Source organism: Antechinus flavipes, chromosome 2 (genome assembly GCF_016432865.1).
Source record: "Antechinus flavipes isolate AdamAnt ecotype Samford, QLD, Australia chromosome 2, AdamAnt_v2, whole genome shotgun sequence".
Classification (NCBI taxonomy): Eukaryota; Metazoa; Chordata; class Mammalia; order Dasyuromorphia; family Dasyuridae; genus Antechinus; species Antechinus flavipes.
Window position 1 is genome coordinate 24,117,320 of NC_067399.1, and position 25,427 is coordinate 24,142,746.

Consider the following 25,427-nt stretch of genomic DNA (forward strand, 5'->3'; position numbering starts at 1 on the left):
ATGGGATGCCTAACAGCTTTTTATGGTGATATCTTCACACAGATTCAGAATATGTTGTGCTGTGTAAAAATCTAGCCAAATGCTAGAGTCAATTCACTCTGGGATGACAGAAACTTAAAGTGGTAAATATACAGCGTTTATATATTTCCTTGCAAAAGACTTCAAAAGAATTTAAAGGCAGACACTGATCCATATGCATGAGATTTGGGAGTGTTCATAAAATAGGAAGATTGGAAAGAAGCAGTTTACTCATTTAAGGATAGTTAAATAGAGAGACAAATGAAATTGTAGTAGCCTTTGCAAATCATTCAATGAAAATGTTTTCAGTTTAGATCTAAAATGTACTATATAAATCTAATTTCACAATTTTTAATGGGTAGTTTATTGGTTTATTCATAGTTTCTTCAACTCCTCCTGCTTTTAGTCAAAATGTTCTGCATTTAACTATTCTCATTGCAGATATGCATCTGATTGAAACACATTTTTTTTTTTTTTACTGTCAAATTCAGATTTATGGAACAACTACAAATGGCAACTGTAGAAAATTAAATGTGGGAACAAAAGATTCCCTTCATCTATTTATTTATTTATTTATTTATTTATTTACTCATTTATTTATTTATTCATTCATTCATTCACCCATCCATTTATTTATTCACTCAGTCACTCATTCATTTATTTATTCATTTATTCATTCATCTATCTATCCATTCATCTATTCATTCATTCATTCACTCATTTATCTATCTATCTATCTATCTATCTATCTATCTATCTATCTATTTATCTATCTATCTATCTATTTATTTATGTAATAAGGTGACGTGACTTTTGCTCCAGATCCCACAGGATTCTTTAACAGATGAGAAAGCTCATCCCAATTGGCCCAATAATTCTTTTTATTCCTAGCTGGCCAATTTCCTGTCAGGTCACTATGCTGTGCTGTTTGTTTTCTGTAGCCTTAAAGTTCTGAGTGAAAAGGCCCGGGAATGGTAACCAATAAAGATGGTGCCCCCAGGATGCCCACTCCACGTGCTCAGCACCGGTAGGAAGAAGCCCATGACTTCTGACAGGTTCAGCGCAGTCACCGGCAGCAGAAGCGTGTTGGCTCTTCTTTTTAAGGAAGAAGCCAAATGAAAGAAAAGGTACAAACTATTTTTATTATCTTACCTGTTTGTAGGCATAAAATTCTTTGTGGGCTTGATGTCTTAGCCTAAAAGAATGGAAAAAATAACATGGTCTCAGATCACAAAATGCCAACTACGTGCTGTGCTCAAGGCTAAGATACAAATTTGCAAAAAGACAGTCCCTGCTCCCAAGAAATGCACCCCCCTCCAAGTGGGGCAGCCGACACAAATGAGGTTTCAGCCTCTGGGCGGATGGAAACCTCAGGGCTCCTTCGTATGCCCGAGCTGGGGTCAGGCAGGGCCTGGGCATCTGGAGGATTTTGGACAGAGCCTGGTGGTCCCATCTCACTGGATGGATTTCTGCATCCCAGTCTGTCCAAGCAGTGTGGGCAGCGGGTCTCTCCTGCAGAGTGCTGGGATGGGGTCTGGGCCAAAGGAAGGGCAAAGAGGAAGGCCATGTTCACTGGGAGTTCTTCTCGTATGAACAAAAAAAACCTGGGCTGTTCCTTGGAAGAGATGTAACCTTCTGTGGCTCACTACTGATCACTTCAGAGTGATCAGTAGTGAGCCACAGAAGGTTATATCTCTTGGCCTTACTTCATATTACTCTCACTCCAACCAAAAGGGCCAGTTCTTTGCCCGCTGAACACACCACATTCATTTTTTGTACCTTGGACCACCCCATTGTTGCTTTCAAATTTGGCTAAAAAAGTCTCCAAATCAGAGATTTGTTCCCTGATTGATTTCACCCAAGTGACTGCTCCTTTACAAGAATGAGTGCTCGAGAAACTACAGTTTTTTGGCTCTAACGTGCTGTGAATATTCAAGTTGCTTTGTGACTATGCTTCTTTATACCAACCTGACTGCATCGGTACAGTGCAGACTTTGCTGTGTCTCTCGGCAACTTTGTGAGATGCATCCCAGGTTCCTGGAATTCCAGATGTGGGGAGTAGAGTCCCAAACACACACATCTGACCATCGGTTTACCAAGAGGTCAGGTAGAAGGGCCAGGTGCTCGGTTGAGAAACCCCTCACCCAGAGGCTCTATTCTGCTACCCTACTATTTGCAGTTTGCTTGTGGAAAGAACAGAAGGCCTGAGCTCTGCCCCTTATTAGTCATGTGACCCTTTGAACCTCACTTCCCTTAGCCAGTGTAATACTTGGGTCATGTACAAGCCTCACAGGACTGCTGAGGAAAATTCTTCGTAAACCTCAATATTGCATAAATGTGAATCATCGTTGTTTTTATTAGTTGTGTGTCCTGAGGTAAATGACTTCCCCTATATGGCTCTCATTTCTTCATCTGCAAAATGAAGTCGTTGAACCAAAAGGCTTCTAAGATTCCTTGTAGCTGAATCTAGAAGTGCATTATTGCAGGAGATTGATGTACAAGGCAAAGACTCATTTTGTAACCCAAACAATCCCTCTTTAATGGGCCTCTGTATCTTTGTGGACTGAATTTCCTTAAGGTAAAGCTCTATCTGTACTGCTTCAGCACCTAGCACTGCCTTCATTTGAATTACATCACCCTCTCACTTCTGCAAGTATATTAGGAAATGCTTAGAGAATGAAAAAATGGAAAATAAATTTCAAGTAGCTGTAAAGTTTTAGCTCAGAGTGTTTTGTCTGAGGAGAATGGTGAACAATGGATAAACCCTCAGATCCTGAATTTAGCTTTTAGATAGAGTAGATATTTTTTGATATATATCTTAGATGTATTTGGTTCTAAATATAGACTGTATTCCATGCTTAATGACAAGTCAAATATATGTAAACTCCACGTATAAGCTTTTAGTTAAAATTGAACTCTTTGTACAATGTGCTACTAATTTTTCTTTAAACAGAAAAAAGGATAAGAATAATATTTTATTTTTTAAAAATCTGCAGACTGCCAAGATTTATTTCAGGAATTGGTAATACGTTATAAAAATGAAAAAAAGTATAATTATTAAGTATATAAATATATATTTATATATAAAAATATATAATATAAAAATAAATATAAGTATATAAATATAAATGTAATAAATAATATTAAGTATATTTAAAAAGTATAATTATTAAACTGGTGGCAAGAACCACAAGCTAAAAATGCAGCATCCTAATCATGATCTCCACGAACCTTCTGAAGGTAGCTTTCTCCAGAGGGATCTGCATACACCTGACTTCTTAAAAAGTCACATCTTTTATGTAAGACATTGAATGGATGAACTGTAGTCTTTATCATCATTACGCTTTTTCTCTTCTAACTCAGATCTCTCAGGGTGAAATCTTGAAAATACACTGATCACAGGAGTCCTAGGTCTGGATCTAGAATAGATCTCAGAAGCAAGCCAGTCCAACCCATTTTACAGATGAGGATATTAGGCTCAAAGGGACATTGATAGCAAGGGACCTTAGAAGTATGGTCCATGATTCTGAACCCCTCAGCTTCTCCAAAACTCTCTCAAAGCTCAAGTTATTTATTTAAAAGTAAATAGTCAATGTTTGTGTATTCAGTAATAGCAAGACTATTTCCCAAAGTCATATCCATTAACTAAGTGCCAAAAATTATACAGAGATGAATAAAATTGCCAGTCTCAAGGTCAGAACACTGAAAATTAAACTGCTAGCTGAGCAGGACTTCATCACATAAATGCTATGGCAAGTCATAATTATTGCCAGAACATAACTCTTGATATAATCATATTTTTAAAAAATCTAACAATTCCCTTGAGCTTTTGGACATAATATCTGATGTGCCACCAAATAAGAAAGAACAAGAACTTGTTTCTAGGTTGAAGATTTCATATATTTTTATTTACTGCCCATAAATAGGAAGACAGTTTTTCAAATAATGAAAAAACATGAAAATAAAACTACAAAATTTCCCTGAACACTCATATGTTCTTTAATAGAATTTTTTGTATTTCATCAAACTGAGATGTTGCATTTCGCTCCCCAGATCAACAGGTTACTTGTTTCTTTGAAATTTAGAATCTAAAAGGCTATAAAAAGGAACAAACAAAAACTTCCAGTTTCTACATAACTAAAAAAATTCAAAATATCAACTAACCTTAATATATAATGCATTAAATTTGCATAATAAAAAATTATCCAGGGGCACAATTAAATTTTATTCCTTTGCTTATGTTTTCATAGTAAATGAAATAAGATTATTTACTTCTCTTTTTCCTTTGTTGCCACTTAAAAAAAAATATCCAGTGAAGTACAGAAGAGATTGACAGATGTCATTAGGATATTTGCATTCTTAACAAGATTAAGGACTTATTGGCTTTTACAAAATATTAAACAGTCTATAATAGACCCTTAGACATTTTGGAGTGACATTAAATACTTTATTCTCCTAAGCCTTACTTAACAATTGTTTTATTTTCCTTATGCTTCATATGAAATTTACTTTGTCATCTTTATTAATAATTCTGTTTTTAAACACTGAATTGGCAATTGTCTACAATCTATGTAGTGCCATTTATAACAAATATTGCTTCTGATAACAGTGGTCCTGGAAATAGTTCTATTTAAATGGTCACAAAATCAAATAATTTCCCAAGTGGAAGGGAACTGGGAGGCCGTCTGGTCCAAACCAGACCTGAAGAAAGAGTCTCTTCTAGAATGTATGTATCCAAAAGCATCATTTAATCTTTCTCTGAAGGAGCCATCGGAAGCCCACGCCATTTCTGCTCTTGTCTAATTGTCAGCAAGTCTGCCTACATTGGCCTTTGGGAGCCTTTGGCCCCCAAACACGACAGATCCTCCCTCCATATAACAGCTCTTTGAATTCTTGAAGACAGCTATCATGGCAGCCCTTTCTTTTGCTTTCCTAAGATACATCTCCCTAGTTACTGTCATGTAGGACTCAAAGCCCTTCACCATCTGGCACCCTTTTCAGAAATGGGTTTAAATATAACATCAGTTTGGACAGAGTGAGTTTGGGACGTCTGTGGACCACCCTGAGGAGATGGGGGACCGGAGCTTTGGAGAGAAAAAAGGTGGAGAGACTTGGGGGGATCTGCATAGAGATTAAGGTCAACTATTAAATCGACCCCTTGGGGACTGAGGAGATAACTGAGAGCAGAGGGACAGGGAGGATAACATGATGATCCAGCACAGGTGGCTGAGAAAGACTGGTCTGGAGAAGGATAGAGTCGTGGAGATCCAGGAAGGAGAGAATGGTAAGAAGAAGGGGATGGTCACAGTGCCAAATGCTGCAGAGACGGCAAGAAGCCCGGGGGCTGGGAAGAAGTCAGTGAATTTAGCAAAAAAGGGATCACTGGTAACCCTGGAAGGAAGGAAGCTAAGAAGTAAATGGGGCTGAGAAAGGGTTTTTACCCTGGGAGCCCGGCTGCACAAGGGGGAAGTTATAAGGCAAATGCCCTCTGCTTCCTCAACAGCCATCATATGATCTCAGGCCCTCATCACCTGCTGATGAACTCCTCTCTGGTCTTTTGCTTCCGGTCTTCCCCTGCTCCAATTTCATCCTCCTAACTGGCCAGAGCATTTTCCTACCGGGCTGGTCATGTAATCCTCCTCTTCCCCACCACGTGCGGTTCAGTTTTTCCAGTCGTGTTCCACTCCTTGTGACCGTGTGATCATCAGAGGTTTCATTAGGGCAGAGACGCTGGAGCGGGCCGCCATTTCCTTCTCCAGCTCATTTTACAGATGGCAGGCAGACAAGGCAAGGTGACTTACTCAGGGCTACCCGGCTACGAGTGTCTGAAGCCAGATTCCTGATGCCAGCTCTGGCCCTCTGGGCCCCATGGCACCCCCAGCTGCTTCTCGGCCCCTCTTGTCTGCTCTGCCAACTGTCTCCTTCCTAATTCTTCCATTTCCCGACCTTATTCCCCTCCATGAACTTCAGGGCCTCCTCTTCCCATGGGCCGGTCTCTCACTCTCCCTTGTTTCCCTCTCCCCTCCCTGGGCTCCTCCGGCCCGTCCCCGATGACACTGGGGGCTCCACTCTGGGCTGCCTGTGCTCCCTCATCCCGGCAGCCATCAGGCCTCGCCAAGGCCCAACCTTGGGTTACTCCACCCTCGGCCCTCTTTGTTCCCATTTGCTCGCTGGTGAATTAGTCTGGAGAGGATCCAGCCGCAGTGTGAGGGATCACAGCAGATTATGCTTGCCTCTGTCCCTCCACACAAGGGGCCATGGCCTGGAAAAATCTCTAGATCTTTTTCAAACCGCTTCCTGACGAGTCTCTCCCATCTCGTTCTTGGGAAGCTGATGTTTCTAGCCCGAGTGAAAGGCTTCATGGTTACCCCCATAACCTTCATCTGCTTGTTTTCAGGACAACGGCCTCGCTTACTGAGATGCTACTGGAGACCGGCCCCGTTATCTACCCGTGTGTCAGGGTCCCTGCCAGCTTCGTGGTGTAGTGACATCTGTGTCAAGGCCTACAAATTCATTTAACGAGGGGCTTATGTGAATTAGGACTTCAGAGAATGGGGAATCACTTGCTGCACACAGTTTTTACATTCCTAACCAAGTATTTCTGTGATTTTTCTCTGAATAGTATGAAATCACCGTTACCAGAAAAGCCCAAGCCACACCACGAATGTCATCAAGGAGAGAGATTCAACCCTGAGAAGGACTCACAAGGACCTAGGCACTGTTAGGATAAGTTATTATAAAAGCAATTTTTACAGTGGCTTTTTTCTCCATTATAAACTATGATTTCAACACACGAAGCAAATATTAATTGTATAATTATTTAACTATTGTCATATATATGTATATATACTTCATGAATATGCTAATTTAGTATATTTTTATATAGAATATATTACATATAATAATATAATTTAATATATAATTTAGTGTATTTAATAACTAATATAGTTATTTCCACTTCTACCATAAAAGCTCTTCTCACTCATTATGCTTCAATGGCATCATATTTTCTCTCTCTTAGATTTGAAAATCAGGACTCATATTTTATCTTAAGCCAGGACATCGGGGTGAAACAACTCAATGAAATTCAAAACTAGATATAACTAATTTGTAGCTGGTGCTGCAGAAAGAACAATGCACTTTTCATGCAGTGGCTTATGATTAAAGAGAGGCCCACAGAAAATACTCAAACTGTCAGGCAAGAAAGAAAAACCTTAAATGTTTTAGGGAAAAGAAACTTGTTTTTTGAGCAAAAATTCTACATTTTTGATAATATCCTACATTCCTGAACAGCGATTCTGTATCATTTTTGATTTTCAGATGAAGTCTGGAGGTTATTTGAAATTCGTGGGGATGGATCTCCCTGTGTCTAAGAAGAATCCAATAAAAAGACTACTTAATCTTCAAAACAATTGAGCTCCTAGTTGGAAAGGAGTAATATATATTGGTGGCCAAATATCAATTCTAAAAGTATATCATTCCCATTTACAGAAAGGTTTCATTTAAGGAATACATTTAATTGCTTTAAATAGGCTGAAATATCACAGAAAGGAAGTACAAAATTAATTTACCTGATTAAGTAGCAACAGAAGAGTAAACTAAGTATGAAGACAAAAATCGCAGTGCCAAAAACCACAATGTATATGTTGAGAGGCAGATTCTGGAACCCGATGTTAGGCATTCTGAAAGTATAATGCTGGAAATCGGAGCTCATGGATATGCTGTAGGGAAAAGAAAAGTGGGGAGGGGAGAGACAATAGCATGTTAAGGAGAGGACAAAAATCAGGGAGCATTAACTTTGTAAGGAAAATTTAAAAAGGCAAAGGTCTGCTTGTGAGTATGCTCCTTTTTAGGCACCTCTGTACTTACAGATTAACAACATCATTGATTTTAGGCTTGGAAGGGGTTTTCTGGGAGAGGAGGTGGAGAAGAAGAGGGAGAGAGAGACTATAATACATCAGGAAGAGAGAATGATATGGAGAGCAAACCAATAGGAAGCGTCACTGACAAATTTATCTCCTCTTCAGAGGTCTTTTGCCTTCTTTTTGATAACTTATTATAAATGAATGAATGACTAAATAAATGACAAAATCCTCAGTTCTTCAAATTATTCCCTTCCCATGACTCCTCACACCCACCTTGGCTACACACAGTGAGGAGGAGGAGCACACATACCCTTTGTCTTGCCATCACCCCTAAGCTGAAACTTTCAACTTCAAGAACTTTGAATTTCCGGTATCTGATCACACACTTTGATTTTTCTGTCTTTCCCTCTGCTTCATAACCCCCACTGCCATTCTTCATCCTCGTCTCCACTCCTTCTGCCCTTCAGTTCTTTCCCAAGATGCCATCTTTGGCACTTTGTAAAACAGCTTAACTCTACACTATTTTTTGTCCTCAAACTCCTGGCCTCCTTATCTTGTCACCAGCCAAGCCTCGACCTGGACCATTTGCTGCTTGTGCTTCTACTCATTCGCCACTGAACTGAGCTGGAGACCGCGCTGATGGAACTCACAACAAATCTGCTACCTTTCAGGGGCAAACCTTTCCCACCTCCCGATTTGATTCATTATCCCATTCACCACTGGGGTTCTTCCAAACCTCTTCATCCCTCTTCAAAATTCTGATCGCTTCCCTTCCCCCATCTTCTCAGAAGGGGAACTTGTCTTATATTTTACTAAAAAAGAATCGATACCATCCCTCCTCTCCCCTTGGTCCCCATCTCTTCCTTCCACTGTTGACCCAAAGAGATGGTTCTTCTCTCCTTGCCACGATTACGCACGGCAACGCTGTTCCATCCGACTTCTCCCAGAGAGTGCCCCTCCTCTCCTCCTTACTGATCTCCGGCTTCCCCCCAACTACAGGCTGCTTCCTTGCCTGGGTCTCCTCAAGCTCCCCACCCACTACCAGATCCCCATTTCCCCATCCCTTTCTGGCTGGTTCCGAGGAGGCAATCTCTAACAGGCGCCTCCACTTTTCTTCTGGATCTCTGCTAAACCTTCTACAACTTGACCTCATCCTTCAGCCCCATAGCGATCCTTCCTCCCAAATCCCATGGCCTTTTCTGCCTTCACCCTTTGGGCCCTCTCCGCAGCTTCCCACCTTGTCAGTTCTCGATCCTGATTCCTCTCTAGTTTTCGGTGGGTCAGCTACACCCTAGGTTTCTTCCTAGCTGTCACATCAGTCCTTCTCAGTGTCTTCTGCAAGAGCCTTGAAGGCTGCCCTGGACCCCTCTCATCCTCTCTTTTGCTATTATTTTGCTCAATGACGCCATCAACTCTCAAGGTTTCTCAACTTATTCCACCGCAGAGGATTCTTACATCTCTTTGGTCCAGCTCTCACTGATCCCATGGCCTACTACACATTTCGAAGGGAAATGTCCTTGATCTCTTAAACTCAGAATGTCCAGCACTGAACGCATGACTTTACCAGCCCAACCTTCCCCTCTTGTTTATCCCCCCGTTATCATCGCCAAGGACACCAGCAGCCTCCCAGTCGCCCTGGCTCACAGCATCCTCACTCCCCCCTCCATATATCTGTCTGTTGCTGAGTGCCCTACACAAGGCCCCTCTCACTGCCAGAAATGATTCTTCATTTCTACTCTCCCGCCACTTGTACTAGAATGTCAAGAACTGCAGGTATCAAAGGATCCTCCTCTTCAGTTGTCCCCCTCTTAAGCAAACAAAGAAAAATTGAGCAAAATGGTGGCCCAAACACTTTTAAGTTTTTCCCAATCTTGGCTCAGTTGGGACAGATTTCTCCTACAAAGCATTTTCCCCTTTATTTTAGCTCCCTGTTCTCAGATCTGCCCGGGAAGGCAGGGAGAGAGAGTTAACAAGCAATTTTAAGAGATCCTTATCATACATATGGCCAACAATTACGGCTACATAAAATTGCACTGCACATTCTCCACTTTCATGACTGTTTTAGTGGTCTCACAGTCCTCTGAAGCAACCATTACTAAGCTTTAAACTACTCCCTCTGCTTAATGGGAAAATTATTTCCTCCCTTAAACAGATGGTGCTTAATAAATTTTTTTTTAATCATTTTCAAAAGCATCAGGCTTGAGTCAGCTGTGAGCCGGCTAATGTCAAGGAGGCACAAAGAAAGGCCTTCATGGAAGGTACGTGGCCCACGGGGGAAGAAGCCGGGCTGGGAGTCAGGGAGGCTGGGCTGTCACAGCCTCCCTCCCAGACCCAGATGAGGTTCGGAATTCTCCCACCTCTGCCCCTTCATGAGTTAAGATGGAGCCTTAACTTCTCAGGCCTCAGAGGGCAAGGTGAAGAGAGATTACGCTAGGGCCTGAGACCTCTGTGATTCTGGCTCTGGGATAGCCTTGCCCTACTTTCTCCTGAAGGCTGGGAAGGGACGTGGTCGGAGGAAGGCTGAGAGACTTTTCCTCTTGTCCTTGTCTCTTCGGCCCTTGGTACAACACCCGATACATTGTGGCTGTCGCTCTCCATGACCCCATTTGTTTTGTTTGTTGGGCCAGACTTTGGAGCGTTTGCCATTTTCTTTCCCAGCTCATTTTATAGCTGAGGATCTGAGGCAAACGAGGGTGAGTGACTTGCCCAGGGACACACAGCTCCTAAGTGTCTGAGCCGGATTTGAGCCCCCCGCCCCCCAGCTACCCCCATGGTCCACAAGCTGGCTGGCTGATTAGACCCAGGGAAGCTTGGGACGAGACAAGAATTAATACAGGACAAACCAGCCAGCACTTATGAAGTCCTTTCTGCGTGCTAGGCCCTCGCCAAGCCCCACAAGTCTGCGCATAAAGGACTCTGCCACACATGGGCTTGGCGGAGGAAGGTGTGTGCTGGGCGGACCTTGGAGACATAATGCAAAGAGTAACAAAAAAAAAGTCACAAAGCTGTGACTAAAACCGACTTGAGAAGACTGATAACAAAGCCCACTCTTGGCTGAGCAGTGGCGGACCATGGGAGCAGAATAAGGCACATATTGTCAATTATGGTCAGTCTGGTACTTTTTTTTGTGAAAGGAAGGAGTTCCTTGGAGGAAAAAGGTACTTGCAAACTACAGCCAGGTAACAACAAAACACTTCTTTTCAAAAGGAGCAGCATACAAAGAATAATAATACAATAATACAAAGAAATAGTAGCTCAACTTTAAGTACATTAAATATGATTTTCAAATCTTCAAGGAAGTCTTCCCCTCCCTTACTCTGAGGCACTGAAGTCAAGTCTTATCAAATCAACCCTGGATATCCAGGACCCAATACAGCACTGACAGGGCCTGCAGACCCGATCCTCCATCTCCACGACTAGGGCTCTATGCTCCAAGGTCCCCTACTCTAGGACCAGAGCCTCCAACTCCCACTCCCAAGCCCTAGCCTAGGACAAAAATGTAGTGATCAGATAAAGTAACGTGGAATGAAAAAGAACAGCACGTACCAGGACTGTGGCGATACAAGTCAGTACTAATGGAAAAACATTCTGGACAAATGGGTCACTACTGTACCCTTTGGGTTAAGGGCCTGGCGTGTGAGGTGGACCCCGTGATAGATTTACGGGAAGACGTGAAGGATCTTACGTATTAAGAAGGCATAGGTGGGTTTTGGTCCTCCCTGTTGAAGGGCTCAGCGGAATAGAAACCCTGAGCTTTTAAATGCAAGAGTATATAAAGATCATTATGATTTCGAGCTAGATATAGCTGTTAGGAGGCCAAGTGACTGTGAACAATGTACGTGTTCACAGCGTCTTTGCTGCCATGCTATTCGTACAGCTCATCCATGCAAGACGCATAATCTAATTCGATTTGTCTCTATTTTAATACCTTTTCTGTATAATAGGCTCTTTCTCTAGCATTCTGTCAACCAGAATGTTTACCTGGTATTTAGAAGGTAAGGGATAATTCACATTCATATGATAATGCTGCACCTTACTCAACCATCAAGGCAATTAAATGATCATCATGATGACTCTAATTTAGTTCTGGGATTTTCACTGGGCTCCGATTGTCTGAAATCGGTCATTCATGTAACGTTTTATTTGATATTTGACAGCTGTATAAAAGCGAGTATCTGCTTTATCGAAGCACCGGGTTCTACAACCCGCAGCAGTAAGTGACCGGGCTTTCTGCTCGATGGTTCACCTTTGTGTATCTTGCTCCATGAGAGGAGCTGGTAGAAGAGGAGGCTCGAAGAGAGGAGGGCTGAACTGCACAAGGCAGGCTGGCAGACTAGTCTATCAGAAGAGTGGTGTACATGGAGTTCATCTAGATTTTATTTTTTGAATGTTATTGGCACATTTTGTTTCGACACAAACTGTATTTTCCTACCAACTAACTCTTCTACAAAGTTTATTGTTGTTGTTGAGTCATTTCAGTCATGGCCCCATCTGGGGTTTTCTTGGCAAAGACAGTGGGGCGGTTGGCCATTTTCTTTTCCAGCTCATTTTACAGATGAGGAAACTGAAGCAAACTGGGTGAGATGACTTGTTCAGGATCACAGAGTCAGGAAATGTCTAAGGTCGGATTGAAAGTCAGGTCATCCTGACTCCAGGGCAGGTGCTCTGTCCACTACACCACCTACCTGCCTTCTGAGTGTACAAAGTACCTTCTCTAAGACCGTCAATAAGTAGAATAGCAGAAAGGGAGAGGGGGTGCATCTCACGTCTGGGAGACAGTCAATCACGGTATTGAGACAAAACATGTACTATGAATACTACTCATTCTTTGTTCCTCATCAATGACCATTTTCCTATTTTCTAGTCACCTATTATTTTATGACACACTTGCATCCACTATCATCAATAATGTGCTGTAGCTCCCTTGACAGCATTGAATTTGGGGTTATCTTCTGCAAAGGGCTGAAGCTCTTGAGTCGATGCACTGAGGTCGGTTGGAGCACTTACGGCTAACTACCGATTGGACAATACTCTATGGGCATTTGCTTGGGAAATGGCCCTTCCCACTTTCTTGTGCTGGCTCGATAATTGGTGTATACAGAGAATTGTGGGAGGGTCTGGGGGTGGAGTAAGTCTAGCCAGGGTCACTTCTGGGCAGTAGACGAGGAAGAAGGTGGTCATGGAGATTCTGCTTCCATCCAACTCAATCCTGTATCTAAAGACAAGAATAAAGACTCCTGACTCTGGCTGATTCTAAGGTATCCAGGGAGCTAACGTGGTCATCACATTCTTCAATTTGATTTACAATTTCCCCAAAGCAATCTAGCCCACTGTCTTTTTCCTATTCAGCTCTGGTCCCGGCTTGTTGCCTGTTTGTAGTATCTGTCCAAGAAATGTAAAGTTTTACATCTGCTCAATGAGGTGACCATTCAAGAGGATGAAAAGAGACATTCTTCGTCTGGTTGGTTATTTGTTTATTCTTGCATGGATCATTAGGCCAAATTCTGCAGTCATTATGCATCTCAGAAAGCTCTGTAGAATTGTGAATCTTAATATAATTAGCTAAGTATCATTTATACGCCACAAGCCCAAGACTCTTTCTCCCTTTTGGATTCGTATCAGTGGCATGCAGCTGCAGTGAATATGTTGTATCCCTTATTACGGAGTATCCCTCAATATTAAAAATCTGAGGGTTGAGCACAGTTATTTATCCCTCTTTTGTCTTGTTGTGTTACATCAAAGAATCTTGGGTAAGCTACTGAGTGAAATACTTTTAAAGAGTCAAAACCTGTGAGATCTTCTATTTCCTGTATCTTTCAGTCAATTATATAACTGTAAAGATTTGTAATATAAATTTGTAAATCATGTAAATAAATTTTTATAATTTGTTTGTAACAAATATTTGTAAATAAAAATTGTGGAAGCTTGACTTCTGTAACTTCTCATATCTTCATCAAGAATATTTCTGATACATGTGCAGCTCCTCCTCAAAGATTTTTTGAAGAGGTGAGAAAGTGGGCATATGCCGGCATGTTCTGTCAGCCTTGACAAGGCTTCTTCATTTAAAAAGAGGGATATTTTTTGGAGGGGGGAAACAATGGAAGAGAAGAAGAAGGACGCTAATGATAATGATCCTTAAAGAAAATGATAAAGGATATCCTAGAGGAATACAGACAAGCAAGACAACTTTGGAACTAGTGAGAAAAATAAATTTCAAACTTAAAAAAAAGATGGAGAATCATAGTTTCACCTTTTTCTGTTCACTGTATATATAGAATTATTCATATTTACTAATGTTTGTCAAGTTCACATATATATGAATATATATAAAAGCATATATACAAATGACAGGGAAAGATAATGCGGAATATTGGAGGGATGTGGGAAAACAGGGACACTGATACATTGTTGGTGGGATTGTGAACACATCCAGCCATTCTGGAGAGCAGTTTGGAACTATGCTCAAAAAGTTAACAAACTGTGCATACCCTTTGATCCAGCAGTGTTTCTATTGGGCTTATATCCCAAAGAGATACTAAAGAAGGGAAAGGGACCTGTATGTGCCAAAATGTTTGTAGCGGCCCTGTTTGTAGTGGCTAGAAGCTGGAAATTGAATGGATGTCCATCAGTTGGAGAATGGTTGAGTGAATTGTGATATATGAACGTTATGGAATATTATTGTTCTATAAGGAATGACCAGCAGGATGAATACAGAGAGGACTGGCGAGACTTACATGAATTGATGCTGAGTGAAATGAGCAGAACCAGGAGATCATTACATACCTCAACAACGATACTGATTGAGGATATATTCTGATGGAAGTGGATTTCTTTGACAAAGAGACCTAACTCAGTTTCAATTGATCAGGGATGGGAGAAGCAGTTAACACCCAACGAAAGAACACTGGGAAATGAATATAAACTGCTTGCATCTTTGTTTTTCTTCCCGGGTTATTTCTACCTTCTGAATCCAATTCTCCCTGTGCAACAAGAGAACTGTTCGGTTCTGCACACATATATTGTATCTAGGATATACTGTAACCTATTTAACATGTATAGGACTGCTTGCCATCTGGGGGAGGGGGTGGAGGGAAGGAGGAGAAAAATCAGAACAGAAGTGAGTGCAAGGGATAATGCTGTAAAAAATTACCCAAGCATGGGTTTTATCAATAAAAAGTTATTTTTTAAAAAAAAAGCATACACACACACACACACACACACACACACACACACCTACACATAGATATAAGGAAGCTGACATAGGGGTCAATAATTTTTGGTGTCTTTGAAGTGTTTTTGCCCAGCATTTTTCTCTTGATCTGGATCTGGGGTTTTGTTGGTACGACAAGACTCCCTCTACACATACAGATCCCCGACTTTTCTGCAGCTTGTTTTATAGACTAGCTTGGGGCATGGGGATTAACTGATCTGCAGGTCACACAGTCAGTCTGTGGGTCTGAGGTCACACATACACACAGTCCGGGCTGTCCGGCTGCCAGGCCGGGCCTCGATCCAACCATTCCACATCACATTTTTTTAAAAAATAAATTCCTTGGTAGTTTCCCCTCTGGGACAAGTTGAAAACCAGCCACTGAGGCTCTCCAAACCATGTGTATCTCCTCTGGCCTTGGCCGCTTCTGTGTGGGCTTGTATTAATCCAAATGCTATTTTGGTTCTCATTTTTCTTTAGTGTCATTTCCATGTCCTTGGGCAATACAGGGGCATCTGATAAATCTGTATACTACTAAGTACACAAAGATTATGAGCTGGCCAGTTTGGGAACTGTTTTGCTTAACTATAAATTTTTGTAATAGGTTTTGTTCTTCTTGCTTACTTAATAGAGGAGGGAGGGAGGAATGAGAGGAAGATAATGCAGATTTGAAACTATAATAAATCCTTTCAAAGTTTAAAAATATTTTAAAAAGAAACACAAAAAAGATTAGATATTGCCGGGAGAAGTCAGGCAACTCAAGAGGAGGAAGAAGAGGAACCAGGTTAAAAACAAAAACCATGTAGAAAGTTTCAGTCTGAAATATTTTTAAAAATCCTACCTGGGATTAAGGCAGAATAAACAAGGCAGAAAGACTGATGTAGCTAAACTGAAAAGACCAGAGAGATCACTTAGGATAACTTCTGCATCTGAAATATAGGAAACAGGACCTTTTCCAAGGTGGTAAATATGACCTTGCCACAACCACAATTAGCTTTGGTGGAGCCTGGGCTAAAATTCACACCTCCTTTTGTCTAGGTCTGGGGTCTGTCATCCTAGCTGTGTCCTAAATTTTAAGGAAAGAATATGAAATACTTTAATTATGCCCTTTCGCACATATTAAAATCTCATTAAGCAACTCAATCAAAAAATATTTAAATGATTTCTGTGTTTAAGACCCTGGACCAAATGCCCTATACAGAGAAAGAGGGAGAAATGGTCTCTATCCCCCGAGGGTACCTATATTCAAATAGGGGATTCAACATATAAATCAGAATATGCAAGAGAAACAGAGTAGATGGGTGATAACTTCAGAGGCAATGACACATTTTAATTTTAGTGTTTGGATAAGTTGGAAGCCTATTGAGATGGAGTGCATTAAAATAAGAAAAATTCTATATTCAAATATAGCCTTGTTTCTATTTTAAATGGCCTGAAATGTAACTTGGCTACTGAGAGCTCGTGAAATAAGAATTACAAAATGAATTAAAAAAAAAAAAACAAAACTCCACCTATCCCTTCTATATATTGTAAGAGGAAAAGGAAATACCAAGATCCAGGTACTTTGTTTAACTTATCCTATTTAATCATACAAGTACATTTTCAGTACACGTTGGGGAAAGAACTGCTTAATAATGCGATGGCAAGGGTGAGTAAAAGCATTAATTTTTCCCCCAAGTTTATTAAACTATAACTCTTTTCTAAACTATGAGAGGATATCATGATGAAAATTACATAATAAAATTAATTTATTACTGAATCAGGATTAAGAGACTTTCTGGAGGAGACTTATCTGCTTGGAGTTTGGCCAATGAATCATACATACCAGACCAATTTATCTTCAGGGACAATTGCCTGAAAACTATGTTTCTTTTTAAACGAATTTGAGCCTAGTTCCAATCATATCTTTTCCTAAAAATGAGTAATTCCTACAAAAAAGTTCAGGTTTTTGTTTTTAATTGCAATTCTTGAAACAAGGATGTGAGACAAATTTATTTATTTAAAATCTGCAAATAATTAAATGCTTTTATAAAGCTCCAGCAAAGCAGAACTTTGGCTTGCCAGCAAGTATTGCCACCCCCTCCCCAATTTTTTTTAAGAGTCTTATGCTTTGACTTGAACTCAAGAGATGGACTTTGTCCAAATAAGAAGAGCTGGAAATTTCAAAGAAGCAATTCTTCTATGAGAAATACCCTGAAGATTAAAGTTACTTTGAGAAACCAGAGGGAGTAACTCTTATTATAATAAGAGATAAACAGTAACTATGGTGTTGTAAAGAATATCATTGGATTATATCTTATAAATCCTAACGTAAAATACTATCTGATTGGGCAAAAAATAAATCTATTAACCCACAAATTTTTTGCATATTCCAGTTTTTGGAGGTGATCTTGGTAACTACTGGCCATGTTGGGTACGTTTCTAGGACAAAATATCTACTAGTGGTTGTTGTTGCTGTTGTTTGATTCATGTCTGATTCTTTGGGAACGTTTTCCTGGCAAGAATACGGGAGTGGGTTTGCCATCTCCCTCTTCCGCTCATTTTTTAGATGAGGAAATTGAGACAGAGTTAAGTGACTTGGGTCACTGTGACCCTGGGTCACAATTCGTAAGGGTCTGAAACAGAATTTGAACTCGGATCTTTCTGACTCTAGCCCAGCATTCTATCCACTGTGCCTGACCCTCTAGAAGTCAATCTTACTAATTTTTCTAGCCGTTTCAGACTGTGTGGAATATATTCTTACTAAAGATGGAGCTCTGTTAGACCAAATGCAGCCGTAACAAAAATGTCCATATAACCGGGTTTCTGAGCCTAAACAGACAATGCCCTTCTTTCCCAGAGAAGGGCCTGGGCCACTTTCTTCACATTTGTTCCAGTAAGAGTTGATTTATAAGCAGGAGAAGGGAGGGGAATGAGCGCCTCCCATGTTCCAGGCTTTTCCACAAATGTTCTTTTTCAAACTTTATCTCTGAGCCTCCCAGCAGCCCTGGGAAGCCCTTTATCCCCCATGTTAGGAAACAGAGGCCCAAGCAGGTAACTGGCCCAGGCCCCCACCGGTGAGTGTCTGAGGCCCTTTTGGCTGCCTTACAGTAGCCCCCACCCACCCACAAGGGGTAGACCCAAGGCTGACACTTCGGGTTAGCATAATTAACCAGACGAGGAGAGAAGCGCATGGTGCTGAGAGGGCCGGAGCAGACAGAGGCTTCCAGTTCAGGCTCCTCAGGCCCATCCCCACCCCTGATCGGTTCTCCTCCTCTCTCCCTTCCTTTTCAAACCCTGCCTTTCCTTCTCACTTCCCCAGACTCCTGCGGCCTTGCCCTGGGCCGAGCTTGGCTCCTAGTCCGGCTTCAGCCCCCAGACTTTCTGGGCCCAGGCCCCCCTGCTCACAGCTCAAGATTTCCCTGTCCCAGAGCCTCAGAAGGCTCCCCAGGGGGACAGGCCAGTATCTGAACTCCCTGTTCCGGCCTTCACAGTCTCCAGTCTTATCTCCTGCCACTGATTCCATTCATTCTCTGAATCCTCCCTCCCAAAGTTTCTTTCCTCATGATGTTCTTCCTACCTCAAATGCCTTTTCTAAGCCTCCAAGTCCTCCACTTTTTTCTCCTTTAAGGTCTTGCTCATATCACCTTTGCCTTGAAATCATTTCCAATTTTTGGTAGCCTCTGACACTTTCTGAACCCTTACTGTCGGTTAATAAACATTTATTAAGCACCTCCTGTGTATCAGACACTGTCCTGCCCTCAAGGAGCTTATAGTCTAATGATGTGCAAATAATGACCTAATATATATATATGGAACTGGAAACAAACAGAGGCATGAGAATTAAAAGGGATTTGGGAAACGCTTCCTGTAGAAGGTGGGATTTTAGCTGGGACTTAAAGGAAGTCGGGGTAGAGATGAGGGAGGAGACATTCCAATCCAGGGACACAGCCAGAGTCACAGGATCCATGAATAGATCAGGTTATAAAAGGTTCTGGACACCAGGTTGGGGATTTTATATGTTCTCCCCAAAGTGATCCTGACCTGCTAGAGTTTGGTGACTAGAGGGTGATGGGACTGAAGTTGCACTTGGGTGACTTAGAGGAGGACAGGCCCCTGAGAATTGATGGTGAACAATGACACTATCCAGCTCTCAACAAAGTGGTGATCATTTAAGATGCGGGATGAGATGCACATCTTTGGACATGGGATGATGGGAAAATTTATCTTTCTTGAATATACATATTTATTATAAGAAATTTCTTTCCTCTTTTATAAAAAAAATGAGGTGGCAATAAGAGAAAATAAGTGCCTGCTAACTGAAAATAAAAGCATTATTAATTAATCCATAGTTGGTGGGTTTTTTTTTTTTTGCCAATTTGTATTTTCTTTTCTTTTTCATGTATTTTCTTAATCTATACATTTTAATAACACAACTATTACCATGTGTATGGTGTGTGTTTGTCTATAAAATTGTGTGATATTAAAAACAGGTCCTTATGTTAGAAAATATGGGAATTACTGTGTTTGAATTAAAAAAAACCATACTGGCTTGAACACCAAAGTCCACTCAGCAAGCATTTAGGTAAGAAGTCCATCTTGCTCAATATTCTGTTCTTAACAGTGACACCAAGGGAAGGTTATGGGCAGTTCTTTATTGTATCAATCTTGAAAAATTTAGCAATCTTTCAAAATGTCCTCCTTTTCTTTAATACTTTCTTGGAATTTGTTGTTAACAAATTAATTTTGATCTTTTGAAATGATTTACAATTTCAGTTTGCTTTTCTTGATCTAATTTTAGCATATTCATGATTTGCAGATTTTATCTTTCCAAGCTGAAGAATCCTAGTTTTTGTAGCCAGTGCTAATATGACAGCTTCTCCATCCCTTTGTTAATTTTAGGTGATCTTTTTTGAGTCTTTGTCTGACTCTATCACGTCTTTCTGGAGGGAAAATAGACAAAAAGGGTAACAGAAAGAGACTGTAGCTTGTTCTGTGCTCTAGATGGGCAGTGTTTTGCAATTTTAAAATAATATTCAATGAACCTCTATTCCTAGTTAATTCATTTTTCTTTCAATATAATCAGTTTAAAAGCATTGTTTTATAAACTGATCCTAGCAAAAAACAATTTATTTCCTCTTCTCTCTCCCCTATCCCCCAAAAGGCAAACATTTTCCTTCTGGTACTTTTCAAAATGGCAAATATTTATTACATATCCATTTATTTTGGATCTCTAGGGTATCAGTCAGCATACCCAAAAGAGGTAAATAGTGAATGATATTTCAGCTGCCCCATTAAATTAATTTTCCAACAAAAGATAAAGAAAACTCCTTAACAATATATTGGTTTAGACTCAATGTACTATTAATGGTTAAGAAAAATGATCAACTATTGGAGCTTATTCATGGAAAGATGAACAGAAATAAGGATTTAACACTGAAATTTTTGTAAAGTGACTTTCCATTTTGTTTCTATCTTACATCTTGCTATAGGGGGGCAGCTAGATGACCCAGTGCATAGAGCACTGGCCCCGGGGTCAGAAGGACTTTAATTCAAACCCAGCTCAGATACTTAATATTACTTATGTGACCCTGAACAAGTCACTTAACCCCAGCTGTCAAAGGATAAAAAGATTTAATAAAAAAGAAACAGGGAGACCAATTTAGCGGCAGCTAGATGGTACAGTGGATAGAGCACCGGCCCTGGAATCAGGAGGAACTGCGTTCAAATCTGACCTCAGATATTCAAAACTTCTTAGCTGTGTGACGGTGGGCAAGTCTCCTCAGACAAAACAAAACACCAATATCTTGCTGTAATATAAAACTTTTTAATCTGGGATCTATGGTCCCCCAAGATTTTGGGAAGAAATTTCAGGAGATCTGGAACCTGAATGGGAAAAAAGTACATTTTTATTTTCACTATCCTTGGTTTTCTTTGTAATCCTTTGCATTTTATTTTATATACTTAAAAACATTATTCTGAGTAGGGACCCAACAAGCTTCACCAGACTGCAAAGGGGGTTAGGACATAAAAAATGTCTAATAATCTCTGCTTTGATGTGACACCAAAGCAAATAAAAGGAATAACAAAAGACATTTGAGTTATAAAAATAGCATCTGTATGAGGAACATTCAAGAGCTTATTACTAACTTGGCTCACAGTTAGATCTACTGATTATTCCTTAAACAGGCCCATAAGGTAGACCATCGATTCGAAGATAAAAAAAGACATAGAAATGTTTTCTCTCCCCAAAGTAACAGCCCATGGCAGAGAAAATTTGTTCTATTTTCTTCTTTCATTTCAGCTTAAAATATCTAATTATTAGGTAGATGAACTACCAGCAACCATCTGGTTTTTATTTAACATGGGAGCTAAAACTGCTCTGACATCTATAAAATAACTGAAGTTGGGGAAATCTTATTTTCTATTCAACAATGCTTCATCCTTGATACACAAGATAAAAAACTGGAAATGTGGCCCACAGAGTTTATACTAATTTTGACCACAAAACCTGAAGAATGCAAATATTTGATTCCATTCTGAATTGATGTCCTAGCTCTAGTCAAAAGACAGAAGTAGGACAGTCTCTGCTCTCCAGAAACCCTTATTCTCCTGGGATATATGGTCCTCTATCCATAGAAAAATAAAGGCCAGGAAGCTGGAGAAAAGGGGGCGCAGGGGTAAGTAGCCAGGGAGGGGAGGGTTCCTGGAGGAGATTCTCAGGTGAGCCTGGGGCAGGACTTTACTGTGGACACAGAGAAGCTTCGTGGGAGTGCAGGGCACGGAGGGAGCTTTTAGTCCATCTAAGCTGGGAGCGAAGTAGGGGGACACGTTTCATCCCTGGGGCGAGGGGACCAATATGGCCAGACCTGCTACCAGGACGATTCCTTGGGTAGGTTTGGGGGAGACACCTTGGAGGGGCTGCAGGGGCCAAGCAGGGAGACCAGAAGTGCCAAGAGGAGAGGGCTTTTGCGGGGTTGGGCAGAGGAGGGGAGAAGAGCAGAGTAGGGAGAGCGTGGAGGGCTGGACAGAGTCTGGCCAGTGATTAAGGGAGGCCGGAGTGATTCCTGTGCGACAAACCTGGAGGGAGAAAGGAGAGTGAGCGCCTCGGTAAAGACCAAGGAAACTTGGAAGAGACGGAGGCTTCAGGAAAGGCAAGCATCAGCTCAGCTTGGACACAGTTAACTGAGGGGCCGACAAGACATCCATGGGGCCCTGGCAAGCGGCCGGCGACAGAGACGTCTGCCCGGGGCTGCTAATGGGTCAGTTCGGAAGGGACTAAGAAGTCCCACTCCCGGCATTTCTTTTCTTGTGAGGAGTCTCCACTTTTGGTTAATTAAGCTGACATGAGTTGTTCATGGACGTTTAGTCTAAAAATGACCAGAGACTAGACTTTATGACCCCTACCATCGGACACCCCCGTCTTAATCACGTCCCTCAGTGAGGTGCTTGCATTAGCATTTTGGGGCAGATTTCCCCTAGCTGAGAGAAAAGCCCAGAATGCACAGCCTGAAGTGAGCAGGAGAAGGGCAAAATGAAGAAAGGAGATGAGGAGGGAAAAAGAGAAAGAGGGGGCCGCCCTTCCTACCCCCTGCTGAGGAGCCTCAGGAAGTGGCCCCTAATCCCTACCCCGCCAGCACCCAAGGGAAGCCGGGCTTTCTGGCTCATTCTGCAGCCTCCAAGAGAAGGCAGCTTTTTCTTTCAGCAAAGCTCTGTGCGTTCCTCCTTAAAGGAAGGAAACCAGAGGGAAGCAAATCGCTGCTGCCCTGACCCGGCCAAGCCCACAAATATCTTCGTGTCTAACGTTACAGGTTACGAGGATTAATGGCTCCCCAGCACACAATTCGGTGAAAACCATTAGCCTCCTTGCCTTGAAGCTGGCACTTACTCTGTACTGACAGCCTCTTCCCCTCCTTGGGGCAGGGAAGCAGGGACTTGGCAGCAAACCTCAGGGCAGGGCCGGCCAGATCAGGAATAAGCCCTCAGACAGTTCTGTTGGCCCAGTGTCTGAGCTGCTGCCGGCACAACCCGCTCGCCGCTGGACTAGCCAGCAGACAGCATGTCTGGAGAAGGGCAGCCCCGGGTACCAGCGCCTCGGAGGCCGGACTTGCCAGTCTCTCTGCCTTCCTAGAGCCCCAGGAGAATGGCAGCTCCCTCCTGAGCTGGCTCTGGGCCCCCAGAGCCCTGCCCAGAGCCCCAGAAGGGAACCAAGCTACACCCCCACGGTACAAAGATGGGGACGGGCGTTCTGGGAGCCGGGAAACGGGGCTGATGCCAGCCTGCCTCACGGGAGTATCCAGGGAGCTGAAGGAGACAAGACGGGCAAACCTTGACAGACAGGAGACTTTATTTTATTTATTTATAATATAATTTTCCTAGGATTTGGGAAAACACAATTTCAATAGCAAGTACTTGGAGCAGGTGAGTTCCAACTGGGGTTAAAGGCCTAGAACCCCGGAGGAGGGAGGTTATCGTCCTGTGGAACCCAGGCTTGGTCAGGGCCCGCCTGGAGCGCTGTGATCACCGCTGGCCCCAAACCCCAGGAAGGCTACATCTCCCGGAGGAGCTCTGCCTATTGTACGGACGTGGCCAGACCCGTTAGCCGCTAAGCAGGTCCACACACCGTGGGGAACAGGCCGGAAGAAAAGCCACCGCATCCTTGAGACGGAAGCTACCCTTGCTCTGACAGATGCTTATTTTATATTGAAGAAGAGCCAAAAGCCTGGATGATCATTATAGTGATATAATAATATGTATAATATATAATGATGACCTCCTAGTCTAAGTCTGGCAGAGGCTCAGGAGGGTTCCCTGTGCTGACTTAAAAATCTGATGAATGAATATGCACCAGAATTGTACGTTAAGGATTAAAATTCAACAACTTCAAGGATATTAATGGAAAAAACAAAATGACAAAACTGCATTCAACCATAAAAAAACCAAGCCCAAACTGCCTGATAGATCCAGATTAACAGCTCCTCCCCAGTTAATTCTTTCAGTGAGAAAATGCTTTCCTAGTATCAGTTTGGGAGGGGAAAAGCCAGATTTGACTGGATTTCTCTCTCTTAAAAATAGCAAAATGCTACCCAAGATTTTACAAATAAATGGTTTATGAAAATTTAAGAACTGACATTAATGGAAATTAACTAGTGTTTTTATTAGATTTTGATCATTTCTGGGGAGAAATGCAGCAAAGTATGGATCTGAGACAATGAAATGAAGCCTTACTTCATTTCACACAGAAATTAGAGATTACACAGAAGCTTCACACTTTAAAAAATTATGAGCATTTTAAAACAATTTAGTAGGCACTGGACACAGTGAGACCCAAATAACAGATTATATTTTAATGAACAAGAAAAGACTTGTTATTGACAGAGAAGTTATACCTGTAAGTGCACAGACCACAGAGTCATCGGAGCTAAGATTGGGTTAAGAAGAATAAAGACTAATAATCATAAATTATTTAACTGAAAATCAAAACTGGGAAATGGACTAAAGAAATGAAATCAATATTGATATAATGATTTATTCCAGAAGCTTAACCAATTTAAATTAGCTGCTGAAACAAGGAGACCAAAAGAGCCAGAAAATGAGCAAACATCTACTGCCAAAGGTAACACTTTGAACTTAAACTCATTTGTAAAATCTTACAAAGAAGGATAGCATACAATTATGAATGGTATTAATGTTTCAAAGCAAAGAGAAGCAGTGAAGGGTATATCAATTTAAAGAAAGCATGGCAAGATAGCCAACTGTGCAGTCTTCCTAAAGACTTAAGAATGAAAATGGAAACTGTACTATACAACAAACAAAAAAAAAGGAAAATATTTGCAAAAACTATTTTAACAAACTTTTCTTAATTAAAGTTGGTGGAACTATCACACTTAGATTCTAACATCATATCCCCCAATGTGTTTATAGAGGAGATATATATGAAACTAAAGAGAACAGAGATGGGAAAAACCAGATTCACCCAAGTATATAAAGAAGAGACCCTTTATATTTAGAGAATCCTATAGAATCAACTAAAAAACTTGAAATAATTAACAATTTTAGAAAAATTGCAGGATATAAAATGAACTCACATAAATCACCCTCATTTTTATATGTTATCAACAAAGCCTAGCAGCAAGAGATAGAAAGTGAAATCCCATTTAAAATAACTGTAGATAATATAAAATATTTTGTAAGACAAATCCAGGAATTACAATTACAAAATAGTTTTCACAAAAATCAGATCAAAATACTAAACAAATCAGAGCGAAATATTCGGAAAAATATCAATTGCTTATGAGTAGGCTGAGCTAATATAATAAAAATGACACCTGTACCTAAATTAGTCTATTTATTCA

General features: G+C 41.2%; 1 protein-coding gene across 1 annotated transcript in view; it reads right to left on the bottom strand.

The window, feature by feature from the left end:
* RNF24 (ring finger protein 24) overlaps positions 1-25,427 on the bottom strand; it is an 83,403-nt gene that overhangs the window by 17,387 nt on the left and 40,589 nt on the right. Inside the window, exons 2-3 of the mRNA XM_051974332.1 lie at positions 7,590-7,739; positions 1,171-1,213 (exon numbers count right to left, since the gene is read on the bottom strand). Of these exons, the coding sequence (XP_051830292.1) occupies positions 1,171-1,213; positions 7,590-7,732 (186 nt within the window). The 5' untranslated portion in view covers positions 7,733-7,739. The remainder of the gene's footprint in view (positions 1-1,170; positions 1,214-7,589; positions 7,740-25,427) is intronic.